Source organism: Chaetura pelagica, unplaced genomic scaffold (genome assembly GCF_000747805.2).
Source record: "Chaetura pelagica isolate M959 unplaced genomic scaffold, ChaPel_1.0 scaffold36, whole genome shotgun sequence".
Taxonomy (NCBI): domain Eukaryota; kingdom Metazoa; phylum Chordata; class Aves; order Apodiformes; family Apodidae; genus Chaetura; species Chaetura pelagica.
This window is the reverse complement of record NW_009953726.1, coordinates 1,418,361-1,433,272: the sequence shown is the minus strand read 5'-3', so window position 1 is coordinate 1,433,272 and position 14,912 is coordinate 1,418,361. Positions and strand designations below refer to the sequence as shown.

General features: G+C 43.5%; 1 protein-coding gene across 1 annotated transcript in view; it reads left to right on the top strand.

Annotated features, from left to right (window-relative positions):
- The window catches only part of SYNE2 (spectrin repeat containing, nuclear envelope 2), a 165,656-nt gene that overhangs the window by 127,048 nt on the left and 23,696 nt on the right, over positions 1-14,912 (top strand). Inside the window, exons 97-101 of the mRNA XM_010000671.1 lie at positions 836-1,030; positions 1,789-1,914; positions 3,898-4,053; positions 6,994-7,152; positions 8,110-8,276. Coding sequence (XP_009998973.1) covers positions 836-1,030; positions 1,789-1,914; positions 3,898-4,053; positions 6,994-7,152; positions 8,110-8,276 — 803 coding nt within the window. The remainder of the gene's footprint in view (positions 1-835; positions 1,031-1,788; positions 1,915-3,897; positions 4,054-6,993; positions 7,153-8,109; positions 8,277-14,912) is intronic.

Below are 14,912 nucleotides of genomic sequence, written 5' to 3'. Positions count from 1 at the left end.
AATCACATGCTTTTTGGGAAAAAAACCACCCGATGAAACTTTCTTCTTAAAGCTGACCAGAGATGAGAAAAAAAAGTGACATTGTGAAAGGCTTGTTATACTAGGAAACTTCCTGATCAAAATTGTTGTTTAAGTAGCCTTGTATGCTTTAAAATTTTACTGATATGAACATGGAAATGCAGGATGCCAGGGAGCCCTGGTCAGCAGGTATCCTCTAGGTCAGTGTGCATCTTACTGACAAGGCTGCTGAATGCAGGCCTTGCAGTTTGCCTGAAGGAACAAAAAAATCAGTTTTCCTTAGTAAGAAAAGCCAGAAAGTCTTTTCCCTCCGACTCCAAACTGCCCTTCCCGCTTGCTGCTGTTTTACAGGAAGAAACAATTATCATACCTGCTTGTGTTGTAGGCAAATTGTTATTGATGTCTTACTTCACTTGGAGTATGTCATGATTCAAAGCTGTTATCTCTAAAAGTTTTTCTTAGCTGTTGATTCCAGAGGTGCTAACAGAACTTAACATGTTTTTTTTTTCTTTATTCTGAATGACTTGTACAACTGAATTTCTATTTTGTTGTAATTGCTGCACTTTCACTCTGTTGATGTAAAAAGCTATTGTGGAGTTTTATAAATCAGAAGATCACAAAGAATCTGATTTTTTTTTTTAAAGTAAAAGAGCAGATAGAAGATCTATTCACTACTTGTTCATGAATGTGAAGAAACTAGTGCCTTGAAACTCCATTTGTGAGTGTTCCTTTCTTCCCAAGTGAAATGCCAGGAATGCACTTCTAAAGCTTGCTAGGAGCAGCTTAGAAACTGAAATGATTTATTTTTCTTTTAAAGAGGAAGGCAGTGATTCTTCAGAGGTGGAGAACCATGTACTTCTTAGTCGTCGATGTCGGGGAGAAGCTGCGCAGTGTCTCCGACCAAGAGACCAGCACTGCTCTCCAGGAGGAGCTCAGCCAGTTACAGGAGGGCTGGGGGAACACCCAGGCCCTGCTGGAGAAGAAGAAGATGGAGCTCAGCAGCACAATACAGGTAGATTATGCCCTCCCCAGGGAGGAGTGGCACCTGCTTCTCTGGCATTGGGTCTCCAGAGCTTCCCTGTCCCACCATCCCTAGGGCTGAAGTCTGTAGCAACAAGGCAAACGCTGGGCTGCTGCTCCATGCAGGGGGCTCGAGGGAAGTGCCTGTCAAGTTCCTTCAGGTCTTGTGGGAAGCTAAAACTGCTGTCCCCTGATTCTCCAAAGGCAAATGCAGTTGGTATCCCTTTGTTGCTACAATGGACATTTCTGCCTCTGATTATTCTCATGCTCCTTGTGGCCTGGAGCTCTCTCCTGTGAATCCTGAACTAAGATTTAGCTTAGAAGAAGTGAGCATGATTTGTTGCTCCTCCTGTTCTTGCAACTCTAAACAGAAGGGTAGGTCATACTTATTTCTTTACAGCAATAAATTTGCTTTTGTGGCTAGACAGCACATAGGTATGTCTTAAAACTGAATTATTGTCATTGATAATGATCCCCACCCCAAAAAATCTCTCAGGTTGGACAAAAAAAAAACAGCAGAAATGCTCTGTAAGACAAACCTTAAATACAAGGAGAGGGTTTAAGTTCTGTTGCAAATCCCTGCACCAAATTCTTGTGGGTGCTACAGTATATCAAAAAGAATATCCAAATAACCACAGCACACAATTATCAATTTCAGTGAGTTGAAGAGGCTATTTTGTAACATAACCAGGCTTACAATATGTCATGATAAAGTATCTTAATCTAACTTCCTTGGGTCTGCTTGAACAGAGTTGGGACTGCTGTGAAAAAGAAACCAAGGAGCTAAAAAGCAGGCTGCAAGAGCTGAAGGAGAAAGTAAAAGATCCACTTCCACTTGAACATGAAGAGCTCTACAAAGCCAAGGAACACATTAAGGTATTGAACAGCCACACTGTATTTAAATAGATGAAGTCTTTGCACAACTCCTCATCCCTACAAAATCAGTTTTCCCTCTTACCTGCTCTTCTGTTACACTGAATTTCTCTCCTTTATACCATCCTGATGGGTGCCAATCTACAAAGTCGAGCTGGCCAAGAAGATTAAAAGAGCAGTAGTAGTGTTTAGATTTTTTTTTTCCTGCTCCTTTTCCACAGTCTGAATTTATAAAATAAGCAGTTCCTCAAAAAAAAAAAAAAAAAGGGGGAAAAACTCCCTGGTCTCAGCTCAATTTGCTGCTGCCCTAATGGCTGAAACTCCATCTTTGTTTTCCAATCCATTTTAGACAGGGAGCTCCTCAGGCAGGAGACCTTGTAAGTCTGTGAAGCACCATGCATACCTGTGGGGTCTGAGAATAATTAAAGAGAAAGAAAATTAAGAGTAAGGGAGTGGCAAAAGCCCTTGCAGCCCATAGTGCACCATGAAAATTAAATGGCAAGAAAGTATTTCCAAGGGATAGGAGACATTTTGTCTGGACTGGCCAGTCTTTCATCATCCTTTTATGAAGTAAATTGTTGACCTATGTAGTGGGAACAAATAAGCTTATTAACAAGCCAAGGCTTTGAACTCATTATCAGCTGTCTGAAATCTTCTTTGTGAGTGCTGGCTGCCTTTCCCACGGCAGCAGCCTTGCTGTAGCCCTGAATTATTTGTGAGATGGCAACACAGCTCCTGCCTCTTATTCCAGTACGAGAAATTCAGCCACAAGTGCGTCAGGTGAGACAGTTCCGATGCAGCTGCTGCTTATGGGTGTCACAGTATAATAAAATAAAGGACTAAAATAGAATGGTGGAGAAGGCACTTCCTTTCCTCTCTCTGTATTCTGCTCTTCTGTGGAATAAAGCTGTTTTTCTCTGAGGCCTGGACATTACACAAAGCTAGCAAGTCCCATGGAATTCCATTCTTAGCTCCATTAATAAAGGATTCAACCCTTGTTAAGATATGTAACTCCACGTGTGCACATCTGTAGGGAGTAATTTGTTGCGAGCTCAGGTAAATTTTAGTTTCAGGTTTGGCTTTTTTTTCCCCCCTCCAGTGTTAATGCAGATCCATTTTGGTTTTGTTTTTATGATTTAGATATGTGACTGGATCGAAAAACTATGAAAGTGCTCACAGGGCTTGTGCCCAGCACACTTCTCCTGATAAAAACACTTTTTTTCCCTTTCAAATGAGAAAAATTGGATCCTATGTAAGAGCCTTTTTTTTGTCAGAGAAGCCAGGGACCCTTCCCAGCAGCTGCCTTGCAAAATGGGACCTAGTACCTAGTGTGCATGTCCTGTTTCCCAGCCCATGGCAGTGGTGTCTCTGCTTTTTAGGTGAACATTTTAACACCTCTAAGTAAAATACATAACCCTGTTATAAAGGGAAAGGGAGTCAGGAGAACAAAGCAGAAGCAAGTGCATGTGAATGAACAGTTTAAAAGCTCCACTTTTCTGACAAACTTGATGAAGAGTCTATGGAATAATACATTAGGGAAGGGAACTAAGTATTGATTTTTTTAAACTTAAATAACCTGAAATTGGAACAAAAGCAGGTGGAAAGCAACTTGGTCAAAATAATAAGAAAGAAAACCCGAAGAAGCTGGCAGGTTCCTTCTTGGAGGTGAAAGCCCAGTCAGTGCCCTGGAGCATGGGGAGCTGGGGAGAGGTGGGGGCGGCCACGATTCCAGCAGTTCTGGATGCAGCGGAGGCTGCTCCTGCAGCCCCTGGATCAGCCGAGTCCTGCCCTGGGATCCAGGGGGTTCCGAGTCCAGGCGGGTGCCAAAGGCGCAGGGACCCCGTCCAGCCCCGCCGGGAGCGCAGCACAGGCGGCTGCACATTCCCCTCCTCTCCTCCCCCACAGGCCGGGCTGGGGATTAGCCAGCAGGTTTGGAAACCGGAGGAGCTTAGTGCCAAGGCTTGTTCTGGGTGCTTTTCCATGCAGGAGCTGGAGCAGTCGCTGGCAGACTGGGCCCGCAACATGAAGGAGGTGCAGGCCATGAAGGTGGGGCTGGCTCACTGCATCCTCACCGAGGACATGATGGTGCTCAGGGAGCAAATCGAACATCTGCACAGGCAGTGGGAAGAGCTCTGCTTGCGAGTAAGTCTCATGCCTCCTCTGGGCTTTTATAGCGGGATATTCCTCGGACCTGGCAGAAAAGGGGGAGCGGGTTAGCAGACGGGCTTGCTCTTGGGGCTGCCTCACTTTTGCAGTCTTGGGTTTGGATAGGGCTTCTCCTGGTGCAGGGCTTAAGTTTGTCCTTTGTTTCCTGGACTCAGGCTACTGAGATGACTTTCTTTTTTAAGTCTCTGTAAGTATTGAGCGCCTGAATTGCACTTGGAGCTCAAATGTAGCTGCTTACTGAAATAGGTGCCTTTGTTCTGGGCTGCCAAAGGGAGGAAGGGGGGCGGAGAGGGATAAACACAGGAATTGCCTGAGGGCATGAAGCTGGGAAAGGAAGGGGGAGGTCTTTGCCATCTGATGTTTACAAAAAATGCCGGGAGAGCTGGTAAAGAAAAAAACTTACATGTGTTTAAATACAGACTCCTTAGATTTAAACACATTAAGAACTGACTTGTCTTTTCTGTAGCAGTAAAATACTGTGCAGCATTTGCATTCTTTATGGTTTGTTGCTTTATTACACTTAATTTAATGCCGCATGTGAAATTGCTGGGGAACATTTACCAGTGAAGTCACATGAACTTGATTCATTAGGTTATTATGCAGTTTGAATGTGTTTACTTTGACCTGTTAACAGGATTGGAAGAAGTAAAATACTTCGGGGTCTTAAGTTACTCTGGGTGCCTCTACATGCCAGCAAGCCAAACTCTTGCCTCTCTTTACTCACAAGTCCATAGTTTTTATTTTAGTTTGTAAAGAAGTATTGAAGCAAGTTAGTATTTCGCATCTAACCCTTACTCAGACAAAATAAAGTAATCTGGGTAAGAATATTGCATAGTAATGAACAGCTGTGCATGTTTCATGAACCTTGGTGTGATGAAATAGTTATTTGGGTTTATTTTTGCGTTGCTACGAGAAAGAAAAAAATTAATAACTTTGCCTCAAACTGGATGGTTAATCTACAACCAGTGTTTTCTGTTCTTGTTTCTAAACTCTGAAAATAATTCCAGAGGCGACCTCCCACCTCCTGAGAAATATAGGTCATTATTTTTAAATCTAAATGCCTGGACCATTTTCCTAGTGGAAATCTGTAGTTAAAGATTATAAATGAGAGAACTTCTTGGTTTTCCTTTTTTGGTGACCTTCTGGTGCCTGTTGTTTAAGCAGCCCTAAAAATTGAGCTGTCTGCTGCAGGGACCCCACTACAGGCTATCCAAGTACTAATTTTCTGTAGTAATTTAAGTTCAGATTTTATTCAAAATTTCTATTTTAATTTCCTGAGGGAAACAACATTTACTTCAGTCTATCTTGGGGAGAAGAAAGGGGTGCCATTAGTGTGACTGTGTTAGACACACAAAAACCTATAGTGGGAGGAATCTATTGGGTGCTGCAGCAGAGGGACATGCTGAAATGTTTCCACAACCCTAATGAGCCTCCGGAGAGCCAGGGGTGATGCTCAGAGAGAGAAGGGAAACAGACTTTGTTGGTTCTGCTGCTAGCATGACTGCTTTGTTTTGGCTAACAAATCAGAGGAGTCAAGATGTATTGTGCGACCAAAAAAAACAAACCCCAAACAACCGACAACAATCTGCAGTATAAATGCAGAGAGGTGAAAGGCTTTAAGAGGCAGAGGTGGCAGGGCCAGGGGAGTGGGACAGCCCGAGTGGGCAGGGACACAAACACACTGAGTGAGCAGATGAACTCAGGGGATTAGCATTTACACAGCAGCCCTTGCAAGGGACATGTAGGTCAAAGATTTAACTGTCCGTATCAGGAAGTATCCTGTCTTAATCAATGCTGGAGTACGGGTTGGATGGCTGAGCCTTGATATTCTTTCAGCCTCCCTTGGGAATGCCCACATTGCTCCTGCATCATGCCATGGATGAAGAACTGGAGCTGGTATCCCAGGCAGGAGCTCAAAGCAAGGCCTAGCTTGAGGGGGTCATGTTACAGAAGCTTGTCTGGGATTGTTTGGCTCAATCCTGTTTTGTCCTCAATCTGTATTGCTTAACAAGCTAAAAGGTGCTTCCTTCTCTTAAAATCCTGCCTTTCCCCATGCTTAGCAGGCAAAAATGGAGTTAAGGTCATTTCAGGATTTAAGGATGATTTTGCTGACATGCATAATCTCTTCTTCCACTGACCAAGTTTACTCACCTCCACACATGGGAGATGCTGCAAGTGGTAGTGGAAGGATGAGGGATTTACCCTTCATACTTCTGACACTGGGAGCATCCCAGAGGAGGGACCTTCTTAGAGAGACTGGTCCCTGCTTCTTTCCAAGATGTTGGAGCAGTGATAGTAGCTTTGCTGGTTCAGGTAGCATCAGACCTTGACTCCTGTCTAGACAATTTGTTTATCTGTCCTGGCAAATGTAATTTTGAACAGAAAAAGCCCATAGTTTTTAATAAAAAGGATAGATTCTTGATGAATTTTTTTTTTTTTTTTAAGTTCTCCAAGAACTGGTGATCAAATGGAAATAATAAAGGGTGTTTTTTATATAGGTAAAATATTTGCAGTCATTAGTTGCAAAATTTTTCTTACAGTTGCAGAAAAAGAATGACTTACCTAAATGTTACTTCTCTTGTGTTGTGTAGGAGACCACACTAAACAGTACGTGGTAATAACATATTTATATTGCTTTTTTGTTTGGCATTTTTAGGTTTTCACAGAGTAATATTTCAATTGTTACATAAGCTTGTTGTTTATAAAGCTGTCACTCAGTTTAAATCTTCTGAGGGAGAGAATCTGGTGTTTGCTAGTCAACTTTTGGCTCTTCTATCCAAAATAAGATGTAATAAAGATATTCTCCTGCAAGATGGAATATGATAAAATGCAGACTAGAAATTAGAAGGCTCATAATTGCTGGTTTCCTTCCTGAGGAAGGTATTGCCAGCAGCTGATGTGTGTGCTTATCCATAGGTGTCTCTGCGAAAGCAGGAAATCGAGGACAGGCTCAATGCCTGGATCATGTTCAATGAAAAGAATAAGGAACTGTGCTCCTGGCTGGTACAAATGGAAAGCAAAGTGTTGCAGACTGCAGATGTTAGCATTGAAGACATGATAGACAAATTGCAGAAGGTAAGTAGCAGCACCACTTTTCTTCAATTGCAGTCTGATAGCTCATTATAGAGACACCATTTCTCATTTCTTCCTTGCCTCTCGGAAGCGATACATGATATAAAACCAGCACGTAACAGGCTGTTGTGAGACGATGAGCTTTTCTAGCCTCAGCTCTTCTTCATGCTCAGACTTCAAGCATACTGCAAAACAGAAATGGCACCTGATTGCATTTAGGCATTGAGTGAGCTGTATGTGAGTGGTGGGGATCTGTATTTTTGGCACACATGCACAATGCTTGGGGCTTTCCCTGCAGGTCACTGGTGTCCTGGGAGCACCTCACTGCTCTCACTACCAGCAGTTATGAAACTGGTAGTCAGAGGGCAAAGAAAAGATTGTAGGATGGGGTAGGTCTTAAGCTAGGGCAGTAAGAAGTTATCACAACCAAAATAAAGCCTGATTCTGCCCCTTCTCCTTGGTAGTCAGTGTAGTGGTGTATTCTGATACGTTCATACTAGATTGATTTTAAACAGGACCATTATTTTGCTGCAGTGTTTCTGCCCGTGGCTTAAAGATCCTGGTATCTAATCTGAGATCTCCTCTGGATAAGAATACCAAGAAATTGAGCCATCCTAAACTTGAATTTGGGTTCTTTTGAGTTAGCTTGTTTGAAAAATTACATTAAATAAGGAAAGTAGAGACAAAATTAGAACACTACACTGCTATTTTTATGAGTACTTACTCCTGGACTTTGCAAGTCTTTAAGCTGCTTATTTTTTCCTCATGGCTTTACTGTATTGAGGATTTTTTTCTATTTTAAGTGAAAGATTTTGACATACTAATGTAGAAACCTCATGCAGTGTCAAGCCAAACCTGACTTCACATTACACAAGCGGGAAAAGAAACACTTTTATTTTGCTTTAGTTGGTTTAGTCTGATTTGCCCAGGAATTAAGCAATGGTTTTGTGTATTTGTCAGGATTGCATGGAAGAAATAAACCTGTTCAGTGAAAATAAGCTTCACTTGAAACAAATGGGTGATCAGCTAATCAAGGCTAGTAACAAGAGCAGAGTTGCAGAAATAGATGATAAACTCAACAAAATCAATGATCGCTGGCAGCATCTCTTTGATGTCATTGGAGCACGGTAAGAAAATGATTTTCAATGTTTTCTGTAGATAAAAGTTAGAGACTAGTGTCCTTGACCATCAGAAACAGACTGACTCGACTTTTCAGTTCTTTTGAAATTTATTATTGTGTCAAATTAAACTGAAGTGGTTGCTATTTTCTTGCTTACTTCCTGTAGCATTATGACATCAAATGTCTTAGTTTATCTCATTGTAGAGGGCTCAGGGTGTAAGAATTAATATAAAATATAATTTTAATTATGGGATCTATGTAAAAGGAAGAGTCAAAATTATTTCTCTTTTGCATGTGTTGATTTGCAACTTAATTTTAAGGCAGTGTGGTGGGAGCTCATTTGTGCTTTTTAAGAGAGTCCTCTGTTTTAAGACATGCCTCTCTTTATCTGAATGCAAAGAATTTGGGAATAGATTGGTGGCCTATCTGTGTAGACAGTCACTTTTATATAATTACAATATTCCTGTTTTACATACAAAGATCTATTCAATTTCATTTAATATTAGTGCTATTTCTTAGTCTGTTTCCTAGAAACAACTGGAAGACCATACCATGAGTTTGTTTTTTAAATTCAGAATCTTCTGCATGATGATGAAATGAAAAATAGTATCAGTTTAAATTTAAACTAAACCATGCATAGTCTAGGCAATGACCTCTTCTTAAATGGTTAAACATCTTTATTATACTTGACAGAGTTAAGAAAAACATTATGATTTTAGTATCAGCCTTGCTGAGGCCATCCCCTTTTCACTATTATCTCTGAGTTTCTGCCACAGCTTCAGGAGAGAATGCTGGGCTGGTCTCACTGCCTGCCTGAGTTTAATAGTAATCCAGAAATAATATGGCTAACATCAAATTAGAATTGGCTTAAACTTCTCTCCCAAGGTTGTGTTTGGCCTGTAACCCCCCTCTCGGAGCCTGCAGAAGCCCTCTGGCTCAGCATTTGGGACAGATAAGGCAGGCAGTTGTGCTGTGACAAGGTAGTGCTAAGTGTGTTGGATCTTAATCAGGAATGAGATCTGAATTAATGGTGACACATGAGCTGTGAATGATTAAGCAGAAGCTGCCTTCTTAAGATCTAACACTTCGCAGATCATCTTGCAATGGTTTGTCTCAAGGTGTCTTTTATAACAGCACTTTCTCTGTTCTCATCTTATGGTAACATTGCCACTTCAAAACCACTTTTATAATAATTTGTGTTCTGCTGTTAGTTTTGAATGGTAGCAATTTTAAAATGCGGATTAAGATGTACCATTTTAAAACAGAGGAAACAGGGCTTATTTCCTGTAATATTTAGGTAAATATGCTAAGGAACTGATGAGATATTTAGAGTGAGATCTGGCAGTCTTATTCTGGTAGTCTGTGGCAACAGAGCAACTTGTTTGTCTCTCTGGAATGTCTTAAATCTTTACCTTCAGGCAAATGTATAGTGCTGCTTTGAGGCACAGTGATGTGGGTTTGCCTGAAGCATCAACACATCTCCTAGTATTTGCTTCCCAAGTGGATATTGCAGCTGCTGGGGAGTTGGTGTGATTCCTGTGTTAATTCCAAAAGGTCTGAAACATGCCAGCTTCTACTTCTATCAACTTTGTGTGCAGGACTGGGGTAATGAACTGGAAGGACCTGAAAAAAATGTGGTTTTAAGCAGCTCCCTCAGTGGTTCAGGGATATCAGGCAGCCCAGCAGGCTCTGCTGGTCCACTTGGACTTAATGGTAGCAGAGGTTCAGTGTATTGCAGCACCTTGCAGCATGGGTGTAGCACATCTCCTTATCTAAGCCACTTTGCTTGGGCTTGGCTCACAGCTCCAGTGTTCCAACTGCTCAGTGATAAAAACCACCAGGCTAGACACTCACAATATAATCTGAGTATAGTCCTAAGAGTTTATTTTACTCTTGTTACAACCTTGCAGCTTCCCATTTTGAGATTGCTGCTGTGGTGGGAACTTGCTGAGGTTTGAATTCTGAAGGAATTAAATTAGACTAAAATTTCCACCTTGCTCACAGGTGTGTTTTGAGGCACTTAAGAGGCTTCTCTCATGCTTTGGGTAGCTTCTCTTACTCTCAGGCAATGGGGAGGAGGCAGTAGTCCACAGATAAAGCACAGATTGGGCCTTTTCATGGGGGAACAGAGTAGAGAAAGGAGTCTTAGGCTGGTGGTGAGATGACCTGCGAGCATGGGTTGTGATGCCCCATGCTGATAGACTGTATCCTTCCTTTTCACTTTGCTTTTGCAAAAACTTTTTTAAAATACTGTATTTAAGCTGTGTTGAAAGGGTACATGAAAATATGGCAGTGGCAAAATTAGTGTTAGCTCTTTTGCATGAAGTCTTCACAATCCAGGCATCTTCAAATGATCTTAAACATCTGCCATCACCAGTTTCATCCCGTGGATAGGATGGGTTGGCTCCAGGAGGGCCTTGGAAGGTTTGAGGCAATTGAGGCAGGAGAATGCTGCCTGGAGGGAAATTATTAATCTTGACTGTTGTGGGGACGCAGTCTCATCTTGCTCCTGAAAAAAACCTACTTGTACTTATTTTTGCAGCACCTCTGTGAAATGAGGATATGGTTTTGCTCCTGACTTCACAGCTCAGTAGCTGCAGAAAGTAAATGGAAGTAGAAATTTTCCAAGTTTATGGGTGTTGAATCTGATCGCTTGAAGCCTTTTTTTTTTTTGACAAATATTATGACTTAAGCACTTTGTGTTAAACACATAACCAGCTGCTGCCTTTGTTCCCACTGGTGAGTGCACCACAGCCCACAGCATCACTTCCCTGGCCCCCCAGTGGCCATCAGTTACAGGGACAAGGACCAAGTGTCACTGTATCTCATGGCAGGCCAAGATTTGGGCAGGAGGAAAACTACAGAGCCATGCACTGAGCAGGAGGAGAAAACATAAATTGAATATCTGTGTGTTCACCACCAGTCCTCTGTTTGGGGCTCTGAATCTTTCTAGTAGTCAAACACTTTAATATCTTGTGGTTAAAAGGGTATAAAATAGCCTGTATCCAAAGGAGTCTAATTCAGATTTATAGGCAATTTGAGTGTTGTGGTTTCTGGTACCTCCATGGCTGACCCTGCAACCTGAGTAACATCTCATCTTTTCTGTAGTGCACTGTATGGCTGTGTGATACCGACATGAGACCAAACCAGTCTGGTGCCAATGTATCAATACGGAACATTCCTCCTGATAACTCATTTCACCTTTTTTAAACCAATAAACGTCTTGGGACAGATGGGCATATTAGATGAGCTCTACATTTAGTCCTTAAAGTGATTCTCTTAGTTCATGATGACAAGCTTAGATTTGCCATCTGGCTGCACTTGCAGGACTTAGCACTGTCATTATATACCTTGTGCTCATCTTGTGTGGTAACAAAAGCTTTGTTGCAGCCCGAAGGTTGCTTGATGCATACTTGAAATAGTCTCAAAATGTTAGTTTTCTTGGGATATAAAGTAACCATCAAGATACTAGAGTGCCTGGAAAGGAGAAAAATTAGTTTCTGTTGAGGTCAGAAGATACTCTTACCAGAGGAGGTTCTCATGCTGAATTCTCTGTTGACAGAGAGGGAATACAAACATCCTAACAGGCAGAAAGGAAGCAATGTGATGACTGTAAAAACGGACACAGAGAATCTCTTGCTTTTGTTCTCTCAACACAAGCCTCATAGCAGCACTTTGCCAGAAGAAACAGCTGCATTCTTGCACATACACCTGAAACAGCAGGACGAGCGCAGGGGCGGTAGATGACTGAAAACACGTGGAGTGGGATTTACATCCCCAGCACACTCTGGAGCAGCACTCTCTGGCCACACATTAACTGGCCAGAATTGCCAGGGAACTGTGTCATGCACAGCCATGTCTCTTGGTGTTCTTCCCTGGCCCATCCACCACTGGTGCCAACTCCACGTTTGCTTCCCAGCCGAGGGGAAAGTGTTTGCTTTCTGTGCTGCTGTTTGCATAGTGTCTGCTGGCAGAGTGGAGGAGCACCTGCCTGTTACTTGAGGGTGTCTGTGCTGCCCTGGATTGTGCCAAGCATTGGGACAGTGCTTGAGACTTCATTAAAGCCACCCGCTTCATCAGGGGCTGCCTCCAGTAGTTTTGGGCCTTCAAACCAGTCTCTACAGTAACAAACATTGTGTTTCTGGGTATCCTGTGGATCTTCCCACTGATGTGAAGTTGTGGAAGGAGGATGCCATTTCTCAGCTGCTCTGGCTCTGGGCACACTGCTATGATGTTTTTTCTCAGCTGGGTCTGAACTGTGTTTTCAGCCTTGTGGAGAAAGACCAGGTTGTGTGTATGTAGCAGGAATAGGTTCAAATGTCTGTGACCTTTAATGCCAGTATGAAAATAGAGGGAAGCTAGCAAGACCAAATGTGCCTTCTTATTCTTTAAATATGAATCCTTGGCAGCTAGATCTTTCCTTTTTGCTTGCAAGCTGACAGTCCTCATTGCAGAGTCCAGGAATCTTAAACTGCCCCAACCATAATCAGCCTCTTCCTTATCACGTTGAACTTGGGAGATTCAAGGAGGTTTTAGCTGATTTGATGCATACTCTGGCTGAAATTCCCAAACAGCCTGAAACTGCTCAGGTTGCAGTAAAACAGGAGGGAGTTGAAATTCTCCAGTGGCACCACCCTGTGCTGTGCAGGGGCTCCACAGAGGTTTTATTGGGGAGCTCCAGTGAGCAGTTCCTCTGTGCTTCCCCTTCCACCCAGGACCCTCACTCCAACTGGGCTCTCCCCACAGCTGCTCCAGTGGCAGTGGGTCCCAGCCTGGTAGATGTGTAGAGGAAACAAGTTCCTATGGCCTCTCAGCTGGTTTCTATTTATTTTCCACCACGTTTGGCAGGGCAGACTGTCAGGCACCACACGTTGGTGTGCTCTCCTGCCCTGTCACAGCCCACAGTCTGTGTGGCTGCACTAGGAGTTCAAAGGTCTTTTTTAATTGCCCCAGGTGGGGATTGCATGGCAAGGGAAGCAAAGCAAAGCATGCTGCAGTGAGGCCCCCAGGTAAACAACACAGCCCCCTTCAGCAGAATTATACTGGTTTGTGGCAGTACCACTGGAAAATCTCATTCTTGTAATTATTTTAGTGCAAAAAAAAAATTTAAAAATATCTAGCCAGTTGAAATTTTACTCACAAGGTGCCTACTTTCTTTCCCTTTTCTCCAGGTTCCCTGTCCTGTAGGGATTACGTTTCCATCTGGTGCACAACCTGTGACAGAATTGATTATTTTATCAGGCAGGATGGTTGGGTTTATTTTGGTTATGCAGTGTGTGCCGGGAGCAGGGGGAGCTGGTGGTGCAAGGGCAGGCCCTGTCACCTGTGCACGGTCGCCATGCCTGGTGTCCGCCTGTCCAGCTGGGAGGGTTATTCCCCAGTTTTCTCAGACCTGACATTTCAAATGGATTTTTGAACCTCCCTGGACTGTACTCAGGTTAAACTTGAGGTGACCGGGTGTGACTTACCTGTGCAAATGTGTGCAGTGTCTTCCCAGGCACCTTTTACGCTGCTGTGTATTGACTGTGGGCGATTAGCAATCCAGTGCAGGTCTGCAGAAGATGACCTGAAAAATCTTTGATTTCAAAATAATTCCTTGCCTTTTTGGTGGGATTAGTATAACTCTTTTCTTTTTTTTCCTGACACTGGCTGGGTTCAGAGTAACTTTTAGTCCAAGGTTCTCCGACTTCCGCCTTTTTTTCTCACCCCATGATCTCTGGCAGTCACAACACACAGAAATCATGACAGCGTGTTTTGCCACAAATCATATAATAAATGAGGATTAGGGGTTGTTTTGTCCTCTGGCATAGCAGGCTACTTGCACTGGAGGCCTTCCATCTGCACTAGAAGGTTAAAGACAGGACAGGTTAGTGCGTGGGAGATTTAATTCGTACTTAAATACCCGGGATATAATGGTAAAGGCGAGGGAAGAGGAATGCAGGGGAATTAAGGATCCGTGTGTGTGTGCGTGGTGCCTGTGCGTGGATGCACGTTTTCTCAGGTTTTGGGTTCAATTCCAATTGACTGCTGCAAATCATCCGGGTCTGAGGCTCCAATCCCACTTTCCCACAAGAAATGAGCACCGCGTCTACTTTCCTGGGAGCCGAAGCCTCCAGCCTGTGACCTTTTTGTTGCCAGCCACGGGCAGCTGCTCGGCGTGCGCTTCTTCGCGTGCTAATTCTCTTGTGTCAGAAATAAAGCTCTGGTGGCTTTGTTCTGAGGAGGGATGCGGCCGTTTGCCAGGTAAAACAGCAACTCAAAACGTAGGGGTTAAAACTGGGGGAGAGCTGTAGTGGTTCCCCAGCTCAGGGGTCGGGGAGGAGGACGGGCAAGCCTCCCCCCCCAACGCGGGATGCTAAAGCGGCGAATAAATAGGGCATCTGTGGAGGAGGGGTTTCCTCTTCCATGCCTGCCGTGGTTGCACAGACGATCCCCTTTTGCAGCTTGGGATTTGCAAGCTGAGGAATGGTTTTTTCTTGCGAACTGTAAGTGCCATGTTGGTGAGTGGCTGCGGGTTTGGTTGCGGTGGGTTTTGTTCAGCCCGGAGGGAGGGTGGGGGGGAAGGGCACCGCAGCGTGGATGCGCCGCAGCCTCCCTGCAATTCGCCTTGGACAGATGGATGAGTTGGGAGATGCGGGGGGTG